Source organism: Macrosteles quadrilineatus, unplaced genomic scaffold, assembly GCF_028750875.1.
Source record: "Macrosteles quadrilineatus isolate MER2022 unplaced genomic scaffold, UCM_ALF_1.0 Scaffold_4__1_contigs__length_99947679, whole genome shotgun sequence".
NCBI classification, from domain to species: domain Eukaryota; kingdom Metazoa; phylum Arthropoda; class Insecta; order Hemiptera; family Cicadellidae; genus Macrosteles; species Macrosteles quadrilineatus.
This window is the reverse complement of record NW_026542597.1, coordinates 52,768,436-52,793,760: the sequence shown is the minus strand read 5'-3', so window position 1 is coordinate 52,793,760 and position 25,325 is coordinate 52,768,436. Positions and strand designations below refer to the sequence as shown.

Genomic DNA, 25,325 nt, shown 5'->3' with positions numbered 1-25,325 from the left:
TCAATTTCTAAACTTTTGAATCTCAAAACTTGGTGATCAAATCTCCAAACCGAAACTTTTTCAAAGTTTTGATGGTTTTGAGATTCGGTTTTGACACATCACTACTGAACAGGAACACAAACGCTGGCATCTCACACCGAGGTTAGAGGTGCTTACCAAGGCTAGCAACACACCAATGCATTGACAGCCTAAAGCAGGGAGAGTTAAAAGTCAAGGTCTATTTTGAAGATTAAAGTGGTATCATATAAACTGCCCCTGACTTGCCAAATGGCTCTGTATCAGTCTGTCTAAATCTGCCGTGTCAAAAAGCATGAAACAGTGGCCACTGTGGTGTTAATACAAGGTACAAATAAAATACAATAAACAAAAAACTGTAACAAAAAACAACTTTATTCATATAAGTAAGCTATGAGTACTCTGTGAAGTCCTCCATGTTGAATCTTCGTGCAGCAGCGTGGCGGTCAACTGGGTTTTCCTCCTGCAGTATCTTGCTGCGGATTCTCTTGATCTGACGCAGTCGCTCCAACCAGTTGGACGTGTACGGGTCACATCCCTCAGTCTTCAGACTGCAGGCCACTCGTGACGCCAACTGAAAAATTAATTTTACAAATACAATTGGCCTATTACACAAGGAATGTCTATGAATTTTGATCAGCCTCCATTTAAGAAGAAGTAAGCTAGTGCCAATATGGCACCAGCAATTCTTTACCTCTAACTCCACTATTCTAGCCGCGTTCTTATCTTTATACGAAGCTTAATTTTGTCGTAGTAGCTGATGACAATGAAAGGGAAAATGCAATGCTTCTGCAAAGTATGAAATGCATTCTGTGATCTTGATTCTCCTTCTTGAAACCCATTAGTAGTTGATATAAATGGTTGGAGAAAGGTGTATGTATGAACATATTCAGATTGTAATTTAGCATGTCCAATCCTTCAAGAGCTTATGGAAGTCTTAGACCCTCCCCCCAGCACCCCCATTTGACCCTTCAACTTAGCAGCCAATCATATATTAGCATGCAAATTAAATTACATAACTTCTGTCACCGTCTTCTCAATTCTAAACCACAATTATTAATATTGAAGGAATTGAGAGTATATTGAGCTATCTTTGTTTTAGTTTATTCAGTTTATTGTTGTCAAATAGATTGTGAATTGTTTGTTTTCAATCCGTCAAGATGAGTGACATGTATATTAACAAAATAGCAACAGACCCGAATAATTGATTAGTTGCTGTTCAGCAAAGAAAAGATAGAAGCCATTGTGGTAGCTAATCCAAAGGTCTAAACAATATATGGCTAAACACAACCTTTGTTTGGTTAAATTAGTACCTATAATAGTGCAATACGACGAGTAATATCACAGAGCAAACAACTTCATTGGGAAACCTGATAATTTCATGACCTTTTTGGAATTTGGGCTTGTTTAGAAAAGAGTGAGTTTTAGTGTATTTTGTTGATGTTTAACTGATGACTCACGTTGGCATGCAAGGCGAGCTGTCTGGCCATAAGAGCTACGTTCTGGTCGGAGACAATCTTGGGCTCAGAGTGGCCGATGTGCTGGACAAGCTCATCCTTTGCCTTAACACTGAGAAGGTTTATGCCATGGTCAAGCGGCTCCACTACCACGCACGTGTAGTTGAACTGGCACTGCAGCACACAAACACACATAACTTGGCAAATAGCTGGTGTTAACTGAGACGGAAATTGAGGTTCAGTTACAGACTGGAAAGGAAACAAATAAGACACAGAGAGAAAAAACACTATACAATTCTGGCAAAAGGTTTACATATCTCTTGGGAGTATGTGTGCACATGCAGCCAAACGATTCCCCACTGAGTGTGCATTGTATCCAACCAGAAAGTATTACTCAACTGAAATATTTTTGATATTTGAATAAAACATGGTAAAAGCTGGCCTATATAGATGGGATGTCTACTCTGGTATTTCAAAACATTGACTTTTCTACCCTGAAGTAACTTAAAAATGCCCAAACACACATCCACGATACCCATCTATATAGACCATATCCACAATGTCCATTTGGGGCTATATAGACCAAATGTAGTCAGTTTTTTAAATAATACAATAGACTGCTTAAAGCGTGAGCTACAGTGTACAATTTTAGTCTGACATAAAATATACCGTAGCTTCTATTGTCGTTTGAGTGTAGTGTGGTTAAAAGTAGGCATATTAAACAGATATCAGTAATTTACATCAGTAGATTCTGTAGGTGGCTCAATTTAACTAAGTTCATTTTTATTCTAAAATGGGAGTAGAATGTCTAGTTGTATTGATAGTTAAAGCATAAAGTCGATGCTAATAGTTAGTTACCTTGACGGTGTTCCTGTTGTAAGGCTCCCCACTCTCATTATAGACGATGGTGACGTGATCGTTGCCGATGTGCAGCTTCTTGGCATTACAGTTTGGATCATTGTCTCTGGTAGGCATCAGAGTGGCTACGTGGAAGATCACCTGATGAGACATCCACGAGCATGATTATGAAAATTATTTAGAAGGACAAAATTTTCTTACACATGTTAAATTCAATATTCTGTAAAACTCATCTATTTAACTGTAGAATCGAACTACCGAACAGCTGTTGCAATAAATAATAAATAGGAGCTTCTGCACAACGTTCATGTTTTCACGTTTGTATTACTGTTACCACCATGCCGATAGACTGGCCGGTGCTATATTGCCGTGGCCTTGTATTAGAGAAGGCTGTGATTTAACTCATCCTGGCAAATCAAACACAAAAACTCGGCACACAAAAATAAAAATAAAATCACTGTCACTGCCATTTGTTTAAACTGAGAACATTTTTAATTGGAAAGACCTGTCATTCAAAATGCTGTGACCGAAGTTTTTTAACGGGGATGGGTAGAAACAAATCAGGCTTAAAACTATTCTTGACTTTAAGCTACTGTCAATATTCTAATAAAAATAGATTTGTAACTAATTACTCTAAAAGAACCATGCACATTTGAGAATAAAACAAAACTTACTTTTGGCTGTTTAGGACAAAAATACAGATTTCTAAGACAAAAATTAAGAGAAATGTTAAAGCCAAAACAAAACTTACCTAATAACAATTAACAGTTAAAAGTACCATACCTGAGTTACGTCATCTTGCCAGTTGTAGGCAAATTTCCCATCATTGCCATTTCGTTCCAGTCCCCCAAGGAACACAGTTTGAGGATCAACATCGGCCAATCTGATCAGGGTACCCAACCTCTACACACAAAACACAAACTCAATAAACTAATGTCAAGATGCAGCAAAGAGAATATGAGCAAACATTACAAAATGTGTGTGTTTATAATGTCCAAATTTAATGTTCAAGATTTATTCCTTGCTTTGCCTTGTATGTGAAACTTAAGTGTGCACCAGAAAATGCCACTTTTAGGAGTTGCAATACAGTCCCTTCTTGTATAATATTGGGCTTTTATATTGAATGTTATGGTAGTTTTATACAGGGTGAACAACTCAAGGAGGCCACCATTGGGATATCAGAAGCGGTAAGAATTAGAGAAAACTTTAAATGGGGGACATTCCTTTATTTTTTGTAGGGATGGACGAGATTGGATTTTTAGTTCGAGACGAGACGAGACGAGATTTTTTATTTCTCATAAAATTTCGAGACGAGATCGAGATGGGATTTCCCTTCTCATACACAACGGGAAATGCACGTTCAAAATTTTTACCTGATTTTGTAACATTGTTAGATGACTGTTTAAATACAAAAATAATGATAATAGGCAAGAATATTTACAATCTTTTATTAAAAAACATCAGCATAACATTTTTTTATTAATCACGCCTAACTTATTAAAAATGCCTACGATTAGGAAACATAGTGATATCAGTTAGGATAGAGTTCAACTTATCCTAAAATAAAATAAATCATGAAATAAAAAAAAGCAATATTAATTTTTATAAAATTGTTACTTGTTTTGACTTTTTATAGTAATAAAACATTCCTCACACTGCTTACACTTAACAAAACTTCTCAAATGTTATTAAAGTAATATTATTAAAATAATTAAAGTAATATTTACATTTAAAGAATTAATTAAATAAGAACGCCTACGCAAAGGAAACGCAACTACAACACGCTCCTGTATTGCGGGTATTGCATTGACTTTCTGCAGGCGTTTTTAATTTTTTTTTTTTTTTTTTTTTTTTAATTCTCGTCTCGATAAAAATCTCGGTCAAAAAGAAATCTCGTCTCGTGTAACGAGATTTAAAATTTCCCTGAAAATTTCCCGAAATTTCGAGACTTGACCATCCCTAATTTTTTGTGACATTTCCATTTTCCAAAACGGCGGCCAACTTTGAAATTTCTTACGGAACACCCTGTATTTTATCATGTTTTCGGATAGAACATGCAATTTAAAAACTTTTTTATTCTTGACATTTTTTCGATAAACCCACTCGTTTAGGAGTTACAGCCTATGGAAAAATGACTTCCGGTGTACATTTTACATCATGTAGCTCCAAAAAAGTAGGTTTATAGCGAAAATGCAAAGAGAAAATAAGTCAAATAAGTCTTAAAATTGCATCCACATTCCAAAAAGTCCATAAAATTCGTTAAAAATATTAATTCTATTATTTAAAAATGGCGGCCATTTTCCAAAATGGCGGCAAACTTGAAAAGTGGAAAATTGTGTATTTTATAGTCTTAATGGAATGTGGATGCAATTTTAAGACTTATTTGACTTATTTACTCTTCGCATTTTCGCTATAAACCTACTTATTTTGGAGCTACATGATGTAAAATGTACACCGGAAGTCATTTTTCCATAGGCTGTAACTCCTAAACGAGTGGGTTTATCGAAAAAATGTCAAGGATGAAACAGTTTTTAAATTGCATGTTCTATCCGAAAACATTATAAATACAGGGTGTTCCGTAAGAAATTTCAAAGTTGGCCGCCATTTTGGAAAATGGAAATGTCACAAAAAATAAAGGAATGTCCCCCATTTAAAGTTTTCTCTAATTCTTACTGTTTCCGAAATATCCCAATGGTGGCCTCCTTGAGTTGATCACCCTGTATAATGTAATACTTTACATTTACTCAATCTTGATATTAAATGGTCTATCATATTTTATAATTACCAAATTTCTCACCTTTTGTAAGAATTCACAAAGAAGCCAAAATAAAATAAACACATAATTAATTACCTGAAGGAACTCAGTGTAGCGAAGGGAGCCACATTGGTTGCGAAGAATCTCCGCCTCACTGTTGGCCTGGCCAGGGCCTACGTAGATCACTCCCACCTGAACATAATGGTTGTTATAAGTAATAGGATTGTTTGTCCAGTTAGGGTAACTAACTGGACTACTCCCATCTATATTGAATACTATCAGAAAAAGAGGTGTTAAAATGTCAGTGTACCTTGTGGGTCTCGTAGGGAGGGATGCGGTCAAGATTCTTGAAGGCTCTCTGAACCATCTGACAGTTGGACAGGGCAAGAGGCCGCTCGGACACACTGCCAAAGTGTGCTGAGTGGTAAAGCTGGAGGAACACAAAACTGTAACCACAAACACACATGTTAGTGAGGGTTGGTTAGCTAGGTCATGTGGTACTAATTTAACACAAACAACAACATTTTACAAAATATGCCTGGGAAAGGTGAGCAAAAGCTCAATGGAAAACAAATAAATTGATTTTCTACAGCTGTTAGGATTTACAAGCCTAAAGCTGATGAGCTTAATCGAAACGTGCCAAAGTGGTCAAAGTAGATGATGGTGGATATTCCCCAACCCGTTCCCCCAAACATTTAACAATTATTTACAGACCTGGGGCTGACCCCGGAGCGAGGTGGCTCCTTGGTGCGGGGACTGCGGTTCTTGATGATGTTGATGTCCTTGCGGATGGGGCTCATGACGGAGATGGTGTGGCCTCGGTCCCGCTTAAATGCCAGCGGAGGGAGAGCCGAGGGATCTGGCCGCATCTCTCCTTCCACCTGCGGCTGTGGCGATGATAAGTCATAGTTAGTCTCACTATATGTACATTAAGGACTGTATGAAATCTGTAATGTTACCTAAATAGCTTCATAACTCGTTAAAAATGTAAGTACGATTCTTACCTTGACTTGCTTGGGCTGTAGGCGGGGAGACATCTGGGTGGCGGGGGGTGAGAGGGGAGGTTTGGCTGCAAGATGGGAGGTGGGGGGAAGTGTCAGTGGCTGCTTCACTCCTCTCTCCCTCTCTTCCTCTCTCACAGGTTGCGGTTCTTTCTTCACTGTGGGTGCGACTGAACTTGGCTCCGGTTGAGTTGGTTTCACAGCAGGTGTTTGCTGACAAATAAATAATAATTAAAAAATTGTTCACATTTATAAAAAGTTTTTTAATAAAGTAGGTACAGTACTTTAACTCTGTATCAACCGATTCTTTTGTTATCTACCTCTGCCTAGGCAAAATAAGTCTTGTTATCTGCCCTGAATTCTAAAACTGATTGGTTTAACCAACTTGTCTAGACTCTAATAATAAATAGGGCAAAAATAATACATTTTTGTTTGCAATAAAGGACAAAGTCATAATTTGAGGGTACCACTTCTTTTACCAATATTATCTCAGCAATAACATGGGATGTTGTCAGTATAACACAATTAATTCAATAATTAGGCCCTACGATATATTTAATTGGTATAGGTATCTAAACACATGATCACTTTGCATACTTTCATTGCTCCATGACTCCAAATATACTCTTAATGATAAGTAATTTAAAAAGGTTTTGTTGATTTGCTACAAAACAAAACTCTCCATAATCCGGGAGCTTGTGGCACATCTGGATTAAATCTATTCTTATCACTACACAGAAATAATTCAAACTCAACAATTTGTTATCGATTAAACAATAAATATTTCACCTGGGAGTCAACGGTAGGAAGTGTCCACTCCTGAGGTACAGCTGCTGGGGCCGACATCTTGCGTTGGTCTGTGGCGGGGGTTGTAAGCGTTGTAGGGGTGGTGGTGGCGGGGAGAGCCACATCTGTCTTGGGTGGTGTGGTCCCCATCTCTTCCGGAATGGCTTCACAGTTTACCCTGCTCAACAACAATAATCGCAGTTGTGAAACATGGTCATGATCATATCAACAGAGCAAACGGCAGGAACATTGTACAAAGCATATTTATAGCTGTAAATGAGACCAATAGAGATTTTGTGCAACAAGGATAGAATCTTTTTGGCCCCCAAATGTGGACGGGCAAATTCAAGGTTAAAAGGGCCCACTAAAATAAAAATGTGGGTGTATAGTAAAGCTTTAATTAAGGTACCGTATACCTGAGGTCCTTGGTAGTCTGTTTTTTCTTGGTCTCGTTGGTGTTGCCAGCTGAAGTCTCCCAACTGCCCTCCTCCCCCCCTTGGTTACCTGGGGTCATAAAGGGGTTCTTCCAGCTGGCACTCATCTCGGGGCTGGAATTGGAGCGTCTCACGGGATTACGGGACCTCCCAGACCCTTCTAATAGTTACAACAATTTAAATGGTTACTAAAAATTATACAAACATTTTAAATAAGATCACAATCACAATAAAATTCAAAACAAATGATGAAATGTATATTACAGGTTGGGAGAATTTTAATAAGCTTAGATAATCACAAATGTTTGCAATACTGCTGTTTCATTCAATGCATGGCTCAGCAAAGTGCCATGCTAGAATGATTTATGCATGTATGACCGATTGCAATAGATTCCCCACTGCTCTAGTTATATGACTGAAATCTTGTTGCGTCAAAAATTACCAAAATAATATAAGATACCTACCTGCAAAAAAAAAAAAAAATGTTGGGCTCAAACATCTAGAATAATAACTATTTTGTTTTGATTGATTTAGAATCATTAAGGAAAAGGTACTAAAATAGACATTTTCTAAAGCTTGTACAGTTTTATGTGACAACTATTATATAAGCTAGGAGTTTAGCAAAGCTTTAAAACTCATTATGTAGCATTATTACCTACCACGCCAAAAAGTTTTCTATTGAAGTTTTTTAGTTGTTAACACTGTCAACAGCAATAATAGATATTTTACAGTAAATATTAATTGTTCATATTTGAAAAAGCCATATTAAATTGAAAACCATCACCATCAAAGCTCATACGACATTATTAGTAGAAAGAGTTAAATTTTAGACAGATCTACAGCATGACGAAGAGAGGTGATAATTTTGCTTGAATCTTACCCCGCAGGTGAAACACACTGCTACCTGTGACAAGGAAATAATCTGTACTTTCTTTTATACATCACTATAATTGGTTTGGTATCATATATGGCCATACCAAACAACGCCACATTGGACTAATAACTACTCTACAAAATGAGTATCAACAAACAACGACCATATTGTGTAACAACGACTGACTTTATTGTGTAACTTTCAACTAAATACAAAAGACCGCACACATAGGTAATTCAAATGCTTGTCTAGCATGAAATCTCTTTACTAACCTCAGTCTCTTGATTTAAACCTCTTTAGAACATAAAAATTGTATAAAAAAGTTAAAAACCCTATGAATGATTTCTGATTAACACATTGACTGCTAACGCCTACTTTGGTCGACGTCGCTAGCGCTTCAATGCGGCGTGCGCTGACAAAAGTGGGCACCAGACCAACTGAAATATATTGAGTCAATGTTAGCTTAGCCTCAGACGGAGGACGTTATAATCGTTGCCAGCCTGTAGATTAGAATGCGAGCTTTATTTTGGTGTAGGTTGGTACTAAAATTTCCCATAATATCCCGTCTGACAATGCTTTTGTCCCGGTTTTGAGGATTTTCTCTCTTTGACCCACATTACAAAGACACTGGCTACGGATCCAGGCAGTGCTACTACCTTTGGGTGTTTCAGTGAACTACGTCCACTCTAGGGGTAACGCAGCACAATCACCACTGCTCTTTTGTGATTCATTAGACTGAAATATTTTAATGCGTTCGCTGATTCGGTGTCGCACCAGGGCTGCACCCGCCACTGGGGAGCACCTCACGTAGTCAACGTGTTAAATCTTGTAGGTAATGCATGTGTACATTCCACAGACGTAAACAATCAACCTGTCTCTATGACAACTTCTACATGTACAATACTAACATATCAGTAGGTGTGCTGTGAACAAGCTCAGTTTTTTCTTCCCTCAAGTCTTGCTTTCACATCTCAGGACGTTTGGCTTTAACGCTAAACCATTTTACACATTACTTTAGGCTAAACCTAGGAGAGTTGCTGCGTTGTAAAACAGTTAAGATCTATTGGTGATTAGCAGGTTATGAACACAAAACCTAGGGTCTATTGGGCATTCTACCACAAGACCAGCTCGCTCCCCTATACATTCTTCAGACTACCAATCAATGATTTTGCATGCAATAATCAAATTCACAAATAAATCATATTTGCTGAAGAGTTTCAAACAAACAAACCAAACTTTTCTAAACATTAAAATTTGATTCCTCCCATTCAATAAATTGCCATTTTAATCTAACCACTGACCTAAAAGTCTAACCCTTTAATCACAGGTGTGGTTGCTTTACCTAGATCGTCATCTCCGAGAGTGTCTACACTGTCTTGGCTACTGTGACGAACTGGAGAGCCAGGGATACTTACTGGCTCAGAAATCGGCCGATCACTGACAGCAGCAGCAGGCACCAACTGTCCAAAATTACCAACCAATTAATAGATCAAATCACACTTGATCAGAGTTGATATACTAAAGTAGCTGAATAGTTCTAATGTTTGCCTAACAGTGGTCACCAGTTCAAACCTGAGAGTGGTAGCTTTTTAGTTTTTGGTGGTTAAAACCATCCTCAGGACCAAGAAAGAAACTTAATTTGGACGTTGGAAACTTAGATGTGGACCTGATGAAATTGGACACTTTATACTTTTGAAAGACTTACAAAACTTTAATTATACACATATTATCGTAGTCAACTTACATCAAGATCCAGCTCAGTCTTGCGAGCTGTCAGAGAGGGAAGGAAGAGTGTTGTGATGTCAGACATAGAAGACACTTCAACTGAGTGTGGCTCATTCTGTAGTCTCATAGTCCAGGACATGTCTCCTGCGACATTCACACAGACTTTAACATTTTATACCTAAACCAGCGTAAAAGGAAGGGGTTTCAATTGAACTTTGTGATGCAAAAACTAGTAAAGTAGGTAGTCCTTTAATTTTTTTAATCATTAAATGAAACCATTTAATGATCATTCTGGAGTTGGCGTACCTGTAGGCCTGCGTACGTATATCTCCGCCCATCCCTGACACCAGCAAGCACACAGTGAGCGTTCCTGCTTCTCGGCTCCTACAACAGTAAGTTGATTGGTATTTTTGGTACAAATCTCAAGGCTAATTAGAATGTGAGTAGGGGTGGGTCAATGCCAAATGGCAATTTTTAATACCACTGACTTTTGTCCTTTGTACCAGAATTCAGAATTGATTGCCAAAACTCAAATATGATTCCATGGATTCCTGTTGCCTAATCACATTCATGCAATCATGATCAGCATCGGAATCAATAAAAACTGCAATCGACCCATCTGTAATTGTGAAAGATAAGAGCTGACTTGGATATGAACAAGAATAACTTCAACTTATAAACTAATAAAAACGTTTTAAAAAAAGGACACAGCGATACCAATGTTGATTGCTACACAATTCTCTCTCAGGTTGACAAAGTCATGGGTGACCAAAAAATACTTAACTTTTGTTTGAACTTGAAGTGATATGTAATATTCCCTATCTGTTTGTCTAATAAGTGAAATTCTCACCATGTACAGAAATAAACCTAATCTTGGGTGCTCTTGCTCTCATAAACTAGTTGCAAAACAAGTTAAACGTTTAGTTTTGTTATTTGCTTAGGTAGCTAAAATCATCACGTGGAATACCTAGTGATAAAACGCAAAGCTGTAGTAAGTAGTTGATATAAAACATGTTTAACACGATCTTGCTCCGTGATAAAGCTACAAAAATCATTTTGTTAAAATCTACTTAATCTCTATAAAAAAAGTGACAGATGTAAAACATATTAAATAACTTGATCAAAACTATTCTGAAACACCTAGATAACTGTTGTAAATGAGTAAACTATTGCCCCTTTGATGAAATTAGTTAAGTTTACCTACCGTAGATCATCTGATCAAGCCGTCCAGGGTCAGAGTCATGTAACGATGTCTCAGACTTCCTCATCTCCTCACCAAGTCCTACACCACTCATCTGGAATAATGTTAATAAATTATATAACAAGCCATAAGATTTATAAATACTTTGAGGATTTTGTGACTATCTTCCTGACTTATTCCTGTAACTAAAACGATTAAACTTATTTTTTGTAGTAGACAAACAATATTTCATTATTACAAACGTCAAAAACAGGATTTTTCGGAAAGATAATAGGGTCAAGCTAGCTTACCCGAGAATGTTAAGAATCGCTAATAGATACACAATAACATTTACAAAACACAACACTGATTTTCGTCATAATATTGTTCTTCAGAGAGTACGTTGAAGAGAAGTTGACTGAAGTAGTACGAATCAGAATCAGAATACTTTATTCTTGAACATAGAGTACAGAATAGGCGTCAAACATTACAGAGATTTAAATATAAAACAGCATAAAGTTGTTGGGCTTTGAGGCGCTGTCGGTAGTGATGGTTATTACTATGAGGGTTGTTTAGTTCTCACTGGAACATCGGTGATGTTCTCGAAATATCACTGTTATGACTCTTATACCAATGTGAGACGGTAAATGTTACACTTGTGTGTTCTGACCTGTCTCTAGTAGACATGATCTTAACTGCCTTGCCTTATACAAGTGATGATGAACCTTACCTCTGTTGATCCACTTCTGGAGAGAGTTTTGTGTAGACCTCGAGTTTTCTCCGGGTCAGCTGATTCCAAAGATGGAGACAACAGTGAATCTGAAGATCAATCACTTTTTAATCCAGCAAACAATAAAAAAACTCAAAACAGGTAAATGATTTATGGTACCAAATAATGGGGTATGTATGTATAAACAAAGGGATTTTATTAAACAAATCCAATCAGGTAATAGAACTTGTTTGATGCTTTTAGTCACTAATACTTGATAACCTTAAATATAAGGGTTTTCAAGTTACTTAGTTTTAGTATTTAGATGTTGTTACAAAGGAATGCTAAGAATGATTTAGCACTAGAGATTAATCCATTTAATAGATTGTTCACAACTAAATCCTCACTAAACAATTTACCAGAACAGTAACATGTGCGCCTCATGTTGTTTTGTTGCCTTATAACAGCTGCTTTCAACCTTATACAGAAGCTGAGTTCAAACAATACTTGAAAATGGTCGGAGACGTTATTCCTCTTAGAAGTCTTCATGGGAGATCCAGGGACGGGAACCAGTGCAGGCATTGTCCTGTATCTGAGAAATTTATTCTTGAAACTCTTGTTCGCGTCCTTGGAAAGTGCCCATTTTGTAGTCTTCTACGTAATACCCGCCACCATACGATCAGAAAAATCATAGCCGATCAATTCAGAAAGAAAAGTTACGAGGTCTATGAAGAGGTCACAGCTATAGAAGAAGAGGGCTCTGTGAGGTGGAGTGACATAGACAAGGGGAAAGATTTCGGTCTCATTATAGACCCAACAGTTCGTCTTGAGACAAATGAAAATCAGCCACAGGAAGTCCATGAAGAAAAAGTAAATATTTATAAGAAAACTATCCCCTATTATTCGGAAAAATATAAAATATCTAAATTTGAAGTATATGGATACTCATTGGATCAAGAGGAACAATTCCTCAACAAGTTAAGAAATTTTGGTAGAAATTCAATTTGGAAAATCAAGTGCTATATTTAATATCTTTAACAGCCATAAAATTAAAATTTTCTATTAATATTATAAGAAACCACCTATATAACAATTATCATAATTAGGTTTAAACAAACTTGCAAAATTTAATGTCATATTATTATTTGTTCTACAGCAGACTACAATGTGTAGTAAGATTTCAATTTTTAAAATAAATTTGGATTTATATACTAAGTAGAGCAATAACAAAATTATGGTCAACAGTTTAATATATTAAAAGAAAAGATTTTAATCACCTTTTTCCAGACGGCAGGTGTGGTAACACTTGTCACACAGTCCGTTCTTCAGAGGTTTCTGGCTGCAGCCGCTGGTGGTGACAGTGATCAGTTTACTGCCCAGCAGCCAGGTGGCGCTGTGGCCCTCGTTGAGCAAGAACTGAGCGATGGCCGTCCTGTACATGTACAACGCACCGATCAGGATCATTTGGTTCTGTGCAGCAGTATTTACGATTTAACAAATTCAAACTATGTATAACTTGACATTTCGGGGTACATGTATTTTCAAAGCTTGTGACCTTGTGTGATGTTGATCTCCAGTTTGGGAGAAATTTTCACAGTAATTACCAAATGCTTTGTTTGCGAATTCCTCACATACTTAGATCTACTAAGCCCAGTAGTTCATTGAGAGGCTACGGTACCTTAATGAGGTCTACAACAATTTACTCACTTCCACAATAAGTTTCCGGTACATGAGGCTAGAGTAGGAGAAATCTCTCACATTTCCAGCCAGCATTGTATAAAGGCTTTCTTAGACAATATAAAATATGGAAATCCGTTAACAATGACAACCATTAGCTTTAAGAACAATCTAATGGAGTCAGTTAAGAATTACATTCATCAACCAATTCTCATTGTTTATTACCTGGTACATTTCATCTTTAGTTGTTAAATTTGTTTGTTAAATCTTCACACAATTTCTGTAGTTATCCTGAAAACCAGTGTGTAATTATTGAGAAATACTTGACAAGATATGTTTGTTTATTTATCTTAAAATTTGAATCATAATAGCGACAGAAGCACAACTTACCTCTTGGGCAAAGCAGAACATGTAGAGAACGTGTATCGTGCCATGAGGTCAATACATGTCTCAGTCAACTCCTTATGGAAGTTCATCAGAGCCTCATCAATTCTGGGCTTGAGGTCTAACCTCCCACTGGTGCCCTGCGGCCGCCGACTGCCCTGAGGTGTTGTAATGTTAGTAGTCATGTGTCAATTGTTTATTTCACACTAAGCTTCTACACAGACCCAAAACAGATGGAGAGACAGGTCAATATTTATCAAAAAACTGCATTAATGCAGAAATTGTTAAAAACACAAACAATAGTGTTTAAAATATATGTAGGAAAAGTTTATACCTGCTCTGTAAGACTTGAGCTGCGTTTGCGATTGGACGAGTCTTCATTGACAAGCTCAACGAACGCTGGTTTCTTTTGACCTTCTTCAAAAGGAACTAGTACATTGGCTCTCAACCCCTGAAAGGAAATAAGTAAATTTGATGTAACTTTTGAATATACTTGGTAATACAAATTTATCTTGCAATAACCTTAAATTTACTTCATATAATATAAAATTAAGATTCTCAGGGCAAGAGAATATGACAAAACACATGAATATGTTATTGGCATGTAAGCTGCATTACTATTGATTTGATAGGCTCACAAAATTTTAGAGTGTTGCAAATTTACTTTTAGTTGACATTCTACCATGGGGAAGTAAGTATATAAGACCTTTTTTTTACTCCTTTACTTCCTTTTTAAAGAATAAAAACTTTGAAAAACTGAAAACATCACTGTGTTCTATATATTGTTTATTATATCTTTTGACTCACAGTGATTATAAACTTGACAAAGTCCCGACGGAATGGCAGACGGCACTTGAGGAACCACACAGCTATGACGTGGTGAGCCAGTGATACTGTGTAGTGGTTGTACTTGAAGGGACTGGTGTATGGCAGAGCAATGGCAAACACTGACATGTACTGGTCCACCACAAAGTTGGCATATACCTTGGGTAGTCTGGTCAGAGCTGAAAAAATATAATTGGAACTTACATCATGGGGTAAGTTAAAAAACTCAATAATTAGGTAGGGCTCCCAAATGAATGTACAAATTGGTGAATCCAAAGGAAAGAATGGATGCATTGATTAGTTTGCGCAAAACTTGAAAACCCTGGTTAAATTGAGATGGGTTGTAGTAAAGACTGCAACAAATGTGAGTTTATGACACTTGAGTTGATGAGAGAGGAGGGAACTGGAGATACAGTTGTAACTTACTTGAGAGAAACTCCAGGATGGGTATTGCGATGTAGACAGTTGCTGATATCTTAGACAGGTTGAGCAAGACCTCAGGTAGCAACTTGACCATAGCATCTCTCATCTCCAGGATACAAGAGGTCAAGGCCATCACACACTGTCTGGCCGATCTTGACACTAGACCTGACAACAGCAAAATACGTATATTGGACGTACAAAAATTGAGGTTTTTTGACAAATTTTGCAGAAAAGCAACAACAATTTTCAGACAGGCAATTTTCAGACACGAATACACTTAATTTTAAACAAAAGTAAACTGTGAAAAACCTATGCCACAGAAGCAAATTAGGTTATTCTTATTTCTTAACTAACATGTTTCAAATCTCTAGCAAGATATTCTAAGCTTAAACATTTTGCCACCAAGACTGATTGTAGGAATAATATAAATATAATAGGTTACGTAAATTTTGTCCGTCTTCGCTCATTAAATATAGTCTAAGTATGATTAGCTTTGTGTAAAAAACACATTTTAAATCCAGATCAAATTGGTTGGTCCATAAACAGAAGTCTTTGTCAATATAAATGCAAGTCAACACATTAAGTTCACATTTATACACAGAAAACATTTACTAATGGTAGGCAGGCCACATTTAAACACAGGACAAACTGACACAGGTTATAATAATGGACCAAAAGGGACCGTTGCTAAATGTTTTCTACGGAACTGCCATTCTACCCGGAAATACTATTATTAAATGTTTTCTTTTCTGTGTATAAAGGTGAACCTTATGTGTCGACGTGCATTTATGTATTGACGAAGAATTCTGCCGGATTTATGGACTAACCAATTAGATGTGGATTTCAAAATGGGCTTTGTCCTGAAACTAGTCATCCTTATACTATATTTTAAGACTGAAGACGAACAAAAGCCTTTACCCTATATTATATTGATATTCTAAGAATTTGATCAAACAAACTCGCCATAGGATTTAGCCTGTCTATTCAGTTTTACGCTTATTTTTCTAACCATGATTTTGATTGGTGCTACTACTCACCAAACTCCAAACACTTGATGAGTCTCTGCTGCAGACTGGGTTCCAGCTGAGCATGGTATGACGCTAGAGCTGCCAACACTGGGAACACGTAACCTTGGAAGTCTGACCTGGTGAACTTGGGTGGAGTGTTGCGCAGCACTTCTGGTAGACACAGGCTTTTATCACTCACCTTAACAGCATAGAGAACATGATGTTAGAAACCTGTAGGAGGAGTTTTTGCAAAAATTTAATAAGGGACGATAAGAATTCTGAAGAAACTCGAAGAGCAAGAAAGCTGTGGAGGGACATTAAAAAACAGAAAATCCTCACTATCACATTACTCTACACAATGTGAGGGTGTAGTTCTTTACAGATGATTACCATTGAATTTATACCTTAGTTTTTTTTATGCAAGAAGACTCTTGGACCAAAATCCATGATAAAATAAGAAGCTTCTCTACTATTAATAGATTTTTGGAGAGATCACTAAAATGTGAAGTACATGCAACCGTGCAAAATCTTGGAAATTCAAGTTAAACCAGCAGAACGGATCTAGGGTAATTGTTAAGTATAAGTATCTTTGATAGTACTTAATTCAATAGAGGCTCCTCTATTGACCACCCTCATTTTTCGACACCATAGAATGTGTCTAGAATCTTGCAAAATAAAGGGTTTTCTTAATGAGAATCTGTTAAATTAGAAATATGTCGTCACTGACCATAGCACAGAGAGTGTGAGCCAGATGATCGATGTTGTTATCATGCTTGGACAATATCAGAGCCTTGTTCTTCACCACTTGCATCACACCCTGAAGTATTGACAGCAGCACCTTCCAATCTGAACAGATAATTTTGGATAATCAGTAATCACAGGGTTAACCAACTCTTATTCTAGTTCTAGGTATTTGGAGGGAATAACACAGGTTTAGGAATCTGGAAGGAAAAATAAATACACAACTAACTTACCTGAAAAGTTAGTAACATTTATTAGCACACAAGTTCACAGAACACAATTAATTAGATTTTTGACCCCTTCGGGGTCAAGGTCTGTTCACACCGGTATCTGCAGACGTCTTCGGAAGATGTAGCAGACTTAGCTCTTAATGTTATTTAAATGAACATGTCCACACCACTCTATTAACATGCAAATGTTGGGAGCGACCAGGAGACTCTTGTGCTTTATATTATCCTTAATTACAATTGTAGTAGTATTTACCTAGCTCTTGACGCAGACAGGTGATGAGAGCGTTGCAGGCCTGAGTCAGTGATAGGTAGGTGATGTCAAAGGGCCCTGGACTAGCAGGTGGAGTGCGGGGGGCCCCCACTAGCAGATACTGACTGTAGCGGGGACCTGCGGAGCCTGGGTAGCCCAACCTGTAGCTAGAGTCCACTCTTAGTCGCAGGAAACACTCCAGGATCTGGTGGAATAGAAGGTTGATTTAATTAATTTAAATTTTATTATATTCAAAAACCCTTCTTTTTAGAATTATTTTCTGGGTACATCACTAAAGTCAAGAGTTGTGTCATCAAGTATACTGCTGCATTTATATTTTTTAGATATGGTTTTGTTGTTAAGCACTGATAAATGAAATGATATTTATTTATATTAACAGTAGCCTACCTTAAAGAATATTTAAGAAATTTACTTTACTTTATGAATGTGAATGTATGTGTGGACTAAAGTAGCTTACCATCAGACGGATGCTGGTAACATTGTCAAACAGCACAGGTTTGTTGTAGTGGAGCTCTATGTAAGACACCAACATACGATAGGCCCTGACAGCATGGGCTGATGGAACAGTGAACATGGCGGAAGTGAAGATCTTTATAACTCCGTCAACAGCTGTCTTGACATCCACAGCCTCTGCTTCTGTCAGTGGCTTCTCTTCAGCTTCAAAGGCTCTCATCATCACCTGCACACATTACAACTGAATGTGTTTGATTCAGACATTAAAGAGTTTAATCAAACCAAGGACCCTTAGAAGAAATCAAAGAGTTGTAAAAACAACCAAGTTACTACGATTAAAATGAAATCACACAGAAGAACTGATAAGCATCAGTTGTACCACAGAAAACATACTACTATAACCCAGAATGCCAACCGCATGGTAAAAACCATTAAGTGTTTTGAGAGAGCTTTGCCTGTCAATCGTAGGCAGCGCCACCAGCGTTGCTATGCTGAGTGCATGGCAACGCTGGTGGCGCTGCCTACGGATTGACAGGCAAAGCTCTCTCAAAACACTTAATGGTTTTTACCATGCGGTTGGCATTCTGGGTTATAGTAGTATGTTTTCTGTGGTTGTACCAACCTTCTCCAGTATATCCAGCAGTTCAAGGTAGTGCTTGTTGTCAGCAGCAGAGTGCAGACACAGGTCCGTCACCAACGCAGCGATGGCGTTACGAACAGTCACGTCCTTCTCTTGGTCCACATGCTCTAGGTGCGGCAACACAACCACTTCCAGCAACTCATCTTCAAAGTGGAACCTATAATATAATCATATATGTCACATTTCTAACCACTTTAATTTGAGAAACTTCCAAATAATGTAAAAGGGCTCAAAGAATATCATATGTTTTGGCCTAGCTGAGCAGTGAGGAGTCAGCTTTGAAAAATGAATGTATTTATAAATAGAATGCAACATGGTGTTCCTAGCATAGTGCACTCTTCCTCTTGCCTTTTTGTGCTATTTTTATGAAGTAAAATCAATGTATGGTAAAAATCAATGATACCAATCAAACACTAGTAGCTTGTGGTAGCGTCTAAGGCTTATAGAAGGCATTACTCATTTCAGATTTGTGTATCCATGTCACTTATACTGTAATGGTTGTGGTTCTTTACTATCTTTAGATCAACGCATATACCAGTTATCCCAAGAGACGGGCATTCATACTGGTTCTAGACTACAGAACCTCAAGGTACGTGATACATTTGTAGGTCTACTGACCACTGCAGGTTACCTGTTGGCTTGTGTGACAGAGGACAACACGTCTAGTGCTCGTAGTCGTATGTTAGTTCTGGTCTCCTGGTGAAGGTACAGTTCCAGTAGACTGTTGAGTTTTCCTAGCCAGTCATGCTGTGTTGGGACGATGGAGCGTGACAGATAGGTGATTAACCGCATCACAGAGCTCTCCTAGTTACAATACAAATTATTACACTTCTTATCAAGACTTATGGAAGAAGCAGCCTACCTATGACAATATTCATTAAAACATATTACACATTACAACAACGATAACATTTTTTGTACGTTTTACATGAACTTTTGAGAACGAGAATTACATTAGAATACAAACTTATTTAGTGAATAAAAGCTGCAGCTTAAGACAATATATTTTGTTCAACTAGATTACATTACTGAAGAAAATCGTCCGTTGGATAAAATTACATGTAAAAGACTATGTTATTTATTTATTTCAAAAAAATCTTGGATTAAAATATTGTAAGATTCTTTTCAAGCACTCAGACAGCGTATGACCAAGATAATTTGGTTTTTAGGTAAAAAAATGTTACCAATGCCAAAAATCTAAAAATCTCAATGGATCAATAAATAATCCGTTCGTAATTAGGCCACTTCAATTCACAAAATATGACATTTACTTTATGTACAAAAAACTAATGCCAACACTTTAAGTATGAGCAGTTATGTAATTGTTAGTAGCCCCAAGTAGGTGACATTACAGCACTCACCGGTCTGACAGAGGAGCATCGTTCAATCAGCTGGAACACAGTTCTAACAGAGCCGTTAAACTGGCCTAGCTCTATCAGCTGTTCAACCGTACACAGGGCTTCATGTAGGAATGTGGTTGTGAGGAGAGTAACTGGCTCGCTTGGGTGGTTCTCTACATAAAAAAACAATATTTCAACTTCACATTTTAATTAAGTTATCGCTGAAAAAAATTGGAAAAATTGTAAAATAATTTTCATTTTGTTTTGAAAGAGGAATTTGAAATTATACTCAAATTATAATTTATTTTTGACATCAAAAGGAAACTTATGACAACAAAATTGTGACTGGAAGTATATACCAATATGTTGTATAATGGCCTCCATGAGAGCCAGTAGGATGGTCCATGTGGGGTCAGCCAGTTGCAGTCCGTACTTGGTCACCAGTCTGTGTACCGTCTGCATCACCTCATACACCACAGTAGGGTGATCACTCTGTATTGCCTGTACATGAGGGCTGTGTGTTAGTTAAAGGCTACAGGTGGAGGAAGCTCGTAGTTGCTCATACATATTTGCACAATGTAACTTAAACAGTGTTTTGTATGGTATAGTCTAGCTGTAGTTGTCGATATGTCTGGATAGATGCAGTGGCTAAATAGGGGGATTTCACATGCAGATAGCGGTATAACTTTCGAAACTGATAGGTGACCAATCACCAATCAAAAATCACCAATCAGCAAGCAGAATTTTCTCAACTTATCACCATTGCCTTGATGGAAAATGATAACACCTGCTACCTTCCTCGATGTATACTCCTCTGCAAACTCATATAGCTACCAATACATACACATTTTGCATGACTAAAAACACTCTAGTCCTTTCATGTCTGTCTTTGCCGATGTAATTCAATAGTTGCATACAACTTAAAGAAAAGACGTTATTCATACTTTTTGGGAGCATCGATTTTCTGTTTTCAACTAATATGACGAGACTAATCATCGCATAGGGACAGGAATTGACAAGAAATGTAGTGGACAAAGTAAAGCATCAGTAGTGGTGTCAGATTTTAACTAGCTTCCAAGGGCCGCAACGGGAGCTCTTTGAAGGCCATAATTTACAAAGAACTGTATTATTTAGAGCACGAAGCTATGTAAAAAAGCTAGTAGGTCAAAATATTCAAAGATTAATAGGATATTGCATAGGAATTAAAGATTATTTCTAAAATTGCTATCTTGTTCAGCAGTGCTATAACCGCACTAGTGTACCTGATGTTGAAGAGGTTGTCAGTCAAATCAAATAGCAGCACTAGTTCTGGTACTCACAAACTGGAAGGAAGGCAAGATGGATGTGTGAGTGCACTTGAGCTTGTCTACTCGCTTGGCTGACCACAACGCCATGGTAATGTGGAACACAGCTCCTCGGAGCAACTGAGCGTCTGACTGCAGATCTGTCGCTTGTAGTAGTCTCACCATGGTGTAGATACCAGAGTGGCCCATGTGTGTGCCCAGCAAGTTGCGCATTATCTGCCAACCCACATTTTATTTAAAATATTTCTTCCAAAAAAATATTGAGCTAACAAAATGAAAGAACTAAATTAGTTTTCTATTATTGTAGAAAACGTGTAATGAAGTTAGGAAAAGTTGTGATGAAGTTAGGTAGAAGTATCACTGGTTTTGGCACAATCTAACACAACCAGTCCAAAATGTTTGTAAAACGCACCCTGTGGAGAGCATTGTAAGTAGAGCATCTAGTTGGGTTAATTGAAAGCTGACTGTGCTCTGATGCCCCAAAATCACACATTTTGCTACCTTTTTTTGGGTCTTAAAGAATTTGGAATATTGTGTTTACAAAGATGCAACCAACTTACCTTCCAACTTTGCATGCAGTGGGCCTCTGTGTTGACTGTGCGACACAGGCAGCTGATGTAGATGGGAAGCGACTGCCGAGGCAACGTTGAGTAACACACCACAGTGTCTAGTACTTGTAAACACCCTAGCACTGTCTGTGTGTCTCCACACTTCATAGCCAGCATGCAGATGTTACTAGAACACGCCAAAATATGTAGGGACACAGAAAAGCACTGTCAAACTAAATTTTCAGCTAAAGACTTATACAATTTGACTGTTTTTATATTTATTTGTTGCTGTTACAGTAAAAGTCAGCCAATACGGAAACCAATGGTCCGGCACTTTCAATAACCTGGTATCAGCCCAAAGGCCATATTAGAGTGTTCGGCGAAGTTGGATGCAATCAACAGGGTTGGAAGCGATATGTAAGAGTGATCGGTAGAGTCAGATGTAGAGAGTAAACGGCAGATGTCAGTTGCACTTGACGAAATTTGGGGTATTTAATTTTAATTTTTTTTTACTATTTAGCATGTTATATCACTACTAAAACAAAAGAAAGCACAATTAAACACAAAGAAACAGTCCGCCAGCCAACGATTGCATTTCAGTAGTATTCTGGCTAGTCTCCCGATAAGGCCTGTATTTAGAAGACATGTAATTCTGCATTTTCAATAGTCCAACCCTACTAAAGTCCCGTTTGTGCTGGATTAGCACGTAGGCTGTAGGTTATTTTAAAACAAATGCAGATTTTTTTGCTAACAGTAGGCTAAGTTTAGTAGCAAAAGTGGAATGAATAACTCACAAAACCCTCAGCAAAACTCTTCGTTCACAACTAATGAAATCTTCTGACAAGGTTTTAAATTTTTATTGAAATTAAAATTTTTACCCAACACAGTATTACTATTTTTTCACTTTAATATCATGATGTGACTACTCACTGTACAAATCCATGCAGGACATCTTCGTCGATGTAGGCAGCGTTATACTTGATCAGGTTGACCAGCATATGTAGAAAGTCCACCTCACGATCGGCCGTTACTACTTGACCGAACCACTCTAGCAGGAACGGCCCAATCTCCTCTTCCAGGTACTCTATGTTGCGACCCCCCTCCACCAGACTCATCAGCAGATCCAACCTGATATAGATCATCACATACAACAGCGGACAAGAGAATCACAAACTGCACTTACAAGGTGAGTAAGGTTTTTATACATGTGTAAGATAACAAATATTTGGGACAGAGATTCACCCCTATTTGTGTAGCCTATGTTGGTCAAGGTTACATAGAATCATAAATCATAAATCTTTAATGGTCATTAAATAACATATGTTACAATAGACCTCGTTAACAAAAAAAGGGCCATAGATTCTAGATAGTATAACATGGTCTATAACATGGAATCTTCACTAAACTTAAATATAACAAAGACAACAAGAAAATAAAAGCTAAAATCATTTGAAAAACACAGAACTATATATATGAAACAAAAGTGAGGTACTTAAACAAGTGTTTGAAAGACTAGGTTGACTAGGGACTAAGTAAGAACTAGATAACAATTTTACCATTACAATTGTATTCTGCAAAAAATTCATCTAAACTGTAAAAAGGGTGGTCAGCAAGCCAAACCATCAACTTTTGTTTTAGCCGAGTACAAGGAATGTCAAGTATTTCACTTGCAAAACAATTTACTATTTTTACTGATATACTAGCAAAACTTTGCTGTACTGTTGTTAGTCTGGTGTATGGCCTATCCAAAGCAGATCTTCCCCTTGTGTAATATGAGTGAAAATTATTTCTTGAGCTAAAGAAATGTGAATTTTGTTTTACAAAAATAACACACTCTAATATACAGGGTGGTCGCGAATAAGCGTTAAACCTTTTATTGGGTATAAGAGGAGCATAAATGGAACTTGTAAACGTGGTTTAAAAAAATATATCTCATACACACCCCCAGAGATGACTTGTTTTAAGTTTTTTGAAAAAAATTGACATTAATACAAAAATGTTGCATTTTTCGGGTTATTTTAAAACTTTCATCAACATTTAACTGCACCTTCGCGTTCTCCACAAAATTTTGTATAAAAATACACGTATTTCAACTTGCTTTAATCTGCATAGCTACTTATTAAATTGAATAGAAATAAAAATTTGTGTTTTTCAAAATTTTTTAAAAAAATATGTAAACATAAAACTTTTTCCAAAAAAACTTTTAAAGAGCAGCAAATACTTTTAAAAACTGCTCCATGATCTAAGCTTTCAAACAATACCATAAAACGTAATGTTTGATCCCGATAAATGTCCGCAATTCAAGTTTGAATGGCGTAAAACACAGGTTACCCAAAACATTTTACTATTAAAAACAGTTTCATGTATAATATTACAGCCTTGTTCATTATTATAAACTATTAAATTATAACGAACAGCTGTTGGCCCCAACAATTATCTGAGGTTTTCTGTTGTGTATAAATCACGCGTTGATCAACAAAAGACAATTTTGAGTGGTTTTTAATAGTGGTCACAACATGTTTTCCAATCAAGAATATGCAGAAATGCATTTCGTGTATGGTTACAGCAACGGAAACTCAAGTGAGTCTCAACGAGAGTACTCACTTCGCTATCCTGATCGGCGCGTCCCGAGTACGCAAGTATTCACCAGACTTCACCAGCGTCTATCAGAACAGGGAACTGTGCATCGAGAGAAGCCTGAGGTGGGCGGAGCACGGATGGAAGTCTACGTGGAGGAAGATATCCTGGAGCGCGTGGAGGAAGAGCCGGAGATCAGCAGTAGGAATCTTGCTAGGGCTACTGGTGTAAGTAAAACAACTGTGAAAGTTTTGCAGAAAAATAACTTTCATCCCTATCACTTCACTAAGGTTCAAGGCCTTGAGCCTAACGATTACGTCCCTAGGGTAGACTTCTGTCGATATCTCCTGAACTGTGATATCGAACAAAATCACTTTTTCAAGAAGATTTTGTGGACGGATGAAGCTCTGTTCACTAGACAAGGCGTGTTTAACTTCCACAACATGCATATGTGGAAAACAGAAAACCCTAACGCACTAAGGGAGATGTCCTTCCAAAACAGATTTAGCATAAACGTATGGGCAGCAGTGGTAGGGGATAGATTATTAGGCCCTCACATTTTTCAGGGTAATCTGAACGGAGATGTCTACCTCGACTTCCTACAGCATAATTTGCCTCAAATTCTGGATGCTATTGACCCTGCCTTTCGTGACGAAATTATATTCCAACAAGACGGAGCTCCACCTCACTTCACCAATCAAGTGAGAGAATGGCTTCATCTCAACTTCCCTACTTGGATCGGACGAGGAGGCACTGTTTCTTGGCCTGCCAGATCTCCGGATCTTAACCCAATGGATTTTTTTGTTTGGGGATTTATGAAATCAGTTGTCTACGCAACCCCTGTAAACACTGAAGAAGAACTTTTGAACAGGATCATTGGAGCAGCAGAAGTGGTCAGGGGAAAGATGAGCCATAGCGTAACTGTTCAATCTATGAGAAAGAGAGCCAGAGCCTGTATTAGACAGAATGGCCATCATTTCGAAAATCTTCTTAAGTGAATGTCGACCTCTCTTGTTTCAAGTGTCCACACAATTTTTCACGTCTCCGAGAGATTTGAAAATGTATATTTTCCCCAAAATCGATTGTGTCTTTCATAGCTTTTTGTTTATTT

The 25,325-nt window shown here is 37.5% G+C and overlaps 1 protein-coding gene across 2 annotated transcripts in view; it reads right to left on the bottom strand.

Annotated features, from left to right (window-relative positions):
* Positions 1 to 369: 369 nt before the first annotated feature.
* Positions 370 to 25,325, bottom strand: part of LOC128991934 (tuberin) — a 43,641-nt gene continuing 18,685 nt past the window's right edge. Inside the window, exons 4-35 of one of the 2 annotated variants that reach the window (XM_054415222.1) lie at positions 22,568 to 22,765; positions 21,650 to 21,824; positions 21,105 to 21,305; positions 20,145 to 20,286; positions 19,807 to 19,958; positions 19,077 to 19,249; positions 18,428 to 18,602; positions 17,810 to 18,031; positions 17,335 to 17,536; positions 16,838 to 16,956; positions 16,141 to 16,309; positions 15,107 to 15,268; positions 14,663 to 14,859; positions 14,190 to 14,306; positions 13,862 to 14,013; positions 13,072 to 13,226; positions 11,816 to 11,904; positions 11,110 to 11,200; positions 10,212 to 10,289; positions 9,925 to 10,049; positions 9,523 to 9,640; positions 8,187 to 8,210; positions 7,289 to 7,466; positions 6,876 to 7,050; positions 6,090 to 6,299; positions 5,800 to 5,972; positions 5,396 to 5,531; positions 5,182 to 5,277; positions 3,114 to 3,233; positions 2,331 to 2,471; positions 1,476 to 1,646; positions 370 to 589 (exon numbers count right to left, since the gene is read on the bottom strand). In XM_054415222.1, coding sequence (XP_054271197.1) covers positions 407 to 589; positions 1,476 to 1,646; positions 2,331 to 2,471; positions 3,114 to 3,233; positions 5,182 to 5,277; positions 5,396 to 5,531; positions 5,800 to 5,972; positions 6,090 to 6,299; positions 6,876 to 7,050; positions 7,289 to 7,466; positions 8,187 to 8,210; positions 9,523 to 9,640; positions 9,925 to 10,049; positions 10,212 to 10,289; positions 11,110 to 11,200; positions 11,816 to 11,904; positions 13,072 to 13,226; positions 13,862 to 14,013; positions 14,190 to 14,306; positions 14,663 to 14,859; positions 15,107 to 15,268; positions 16,141 to 16,309; positions 16,838 to 16,956; positions 17,335 to 17,536; positions 17,810 to 18,031; positions 18,428 to 18,602; positions 19,077 to 19,249; positions 19,807 to 19,958; positions 20,145 to 20,286; positions 21,105 to 21,305; positions 21,650 to 21,824; positions 22,568 to 22,765 — 4,819 coding nt within the window. In that variant the 3' untranslated portion in view covers positions 370 to 406. The remainder of the gene's footprint in view (positions 590 to 1,475; positions 1,647 to 2,330; positions 2,472 to 3,113; positions 3,234 to 5,181; positions 5,278 to 5,395; positions 5,532 to 5,799; positions 5,973 to 6,089; positions 6,300 to 6,875; positions 7,051 to 7,288; positions 7,467 to 8,186; positions 8,211 to 9,522; positions 9,641 to 9,924; positions 10,050 to 10,211; positions 10,290 to 11,109; positions 11,201 to 11,815; positions 11,905 to 13,071; positions 13,227 to 13,861; positions 14,014 to 14,189; positions 14,307 to 14,662; positions 14,860 to 15,106; positions 15,269 to 16,140; positions 16,310 to 16,837; positions 16,957 to 17,334; positions 17,537 to 17,809; positions 18,032 to 18,427; positions 18,603 to 19,076; positions 19,250 to 19,806; positions 19,959 to 20,144; positions 20,287 to 21,104; positions 21,306 to 21,649; positions 21,825 to 22,567; positions 22,766 to 25,325) is intronic. The other variant, XM_054415223.1, reaches the window with a different exon arrangement.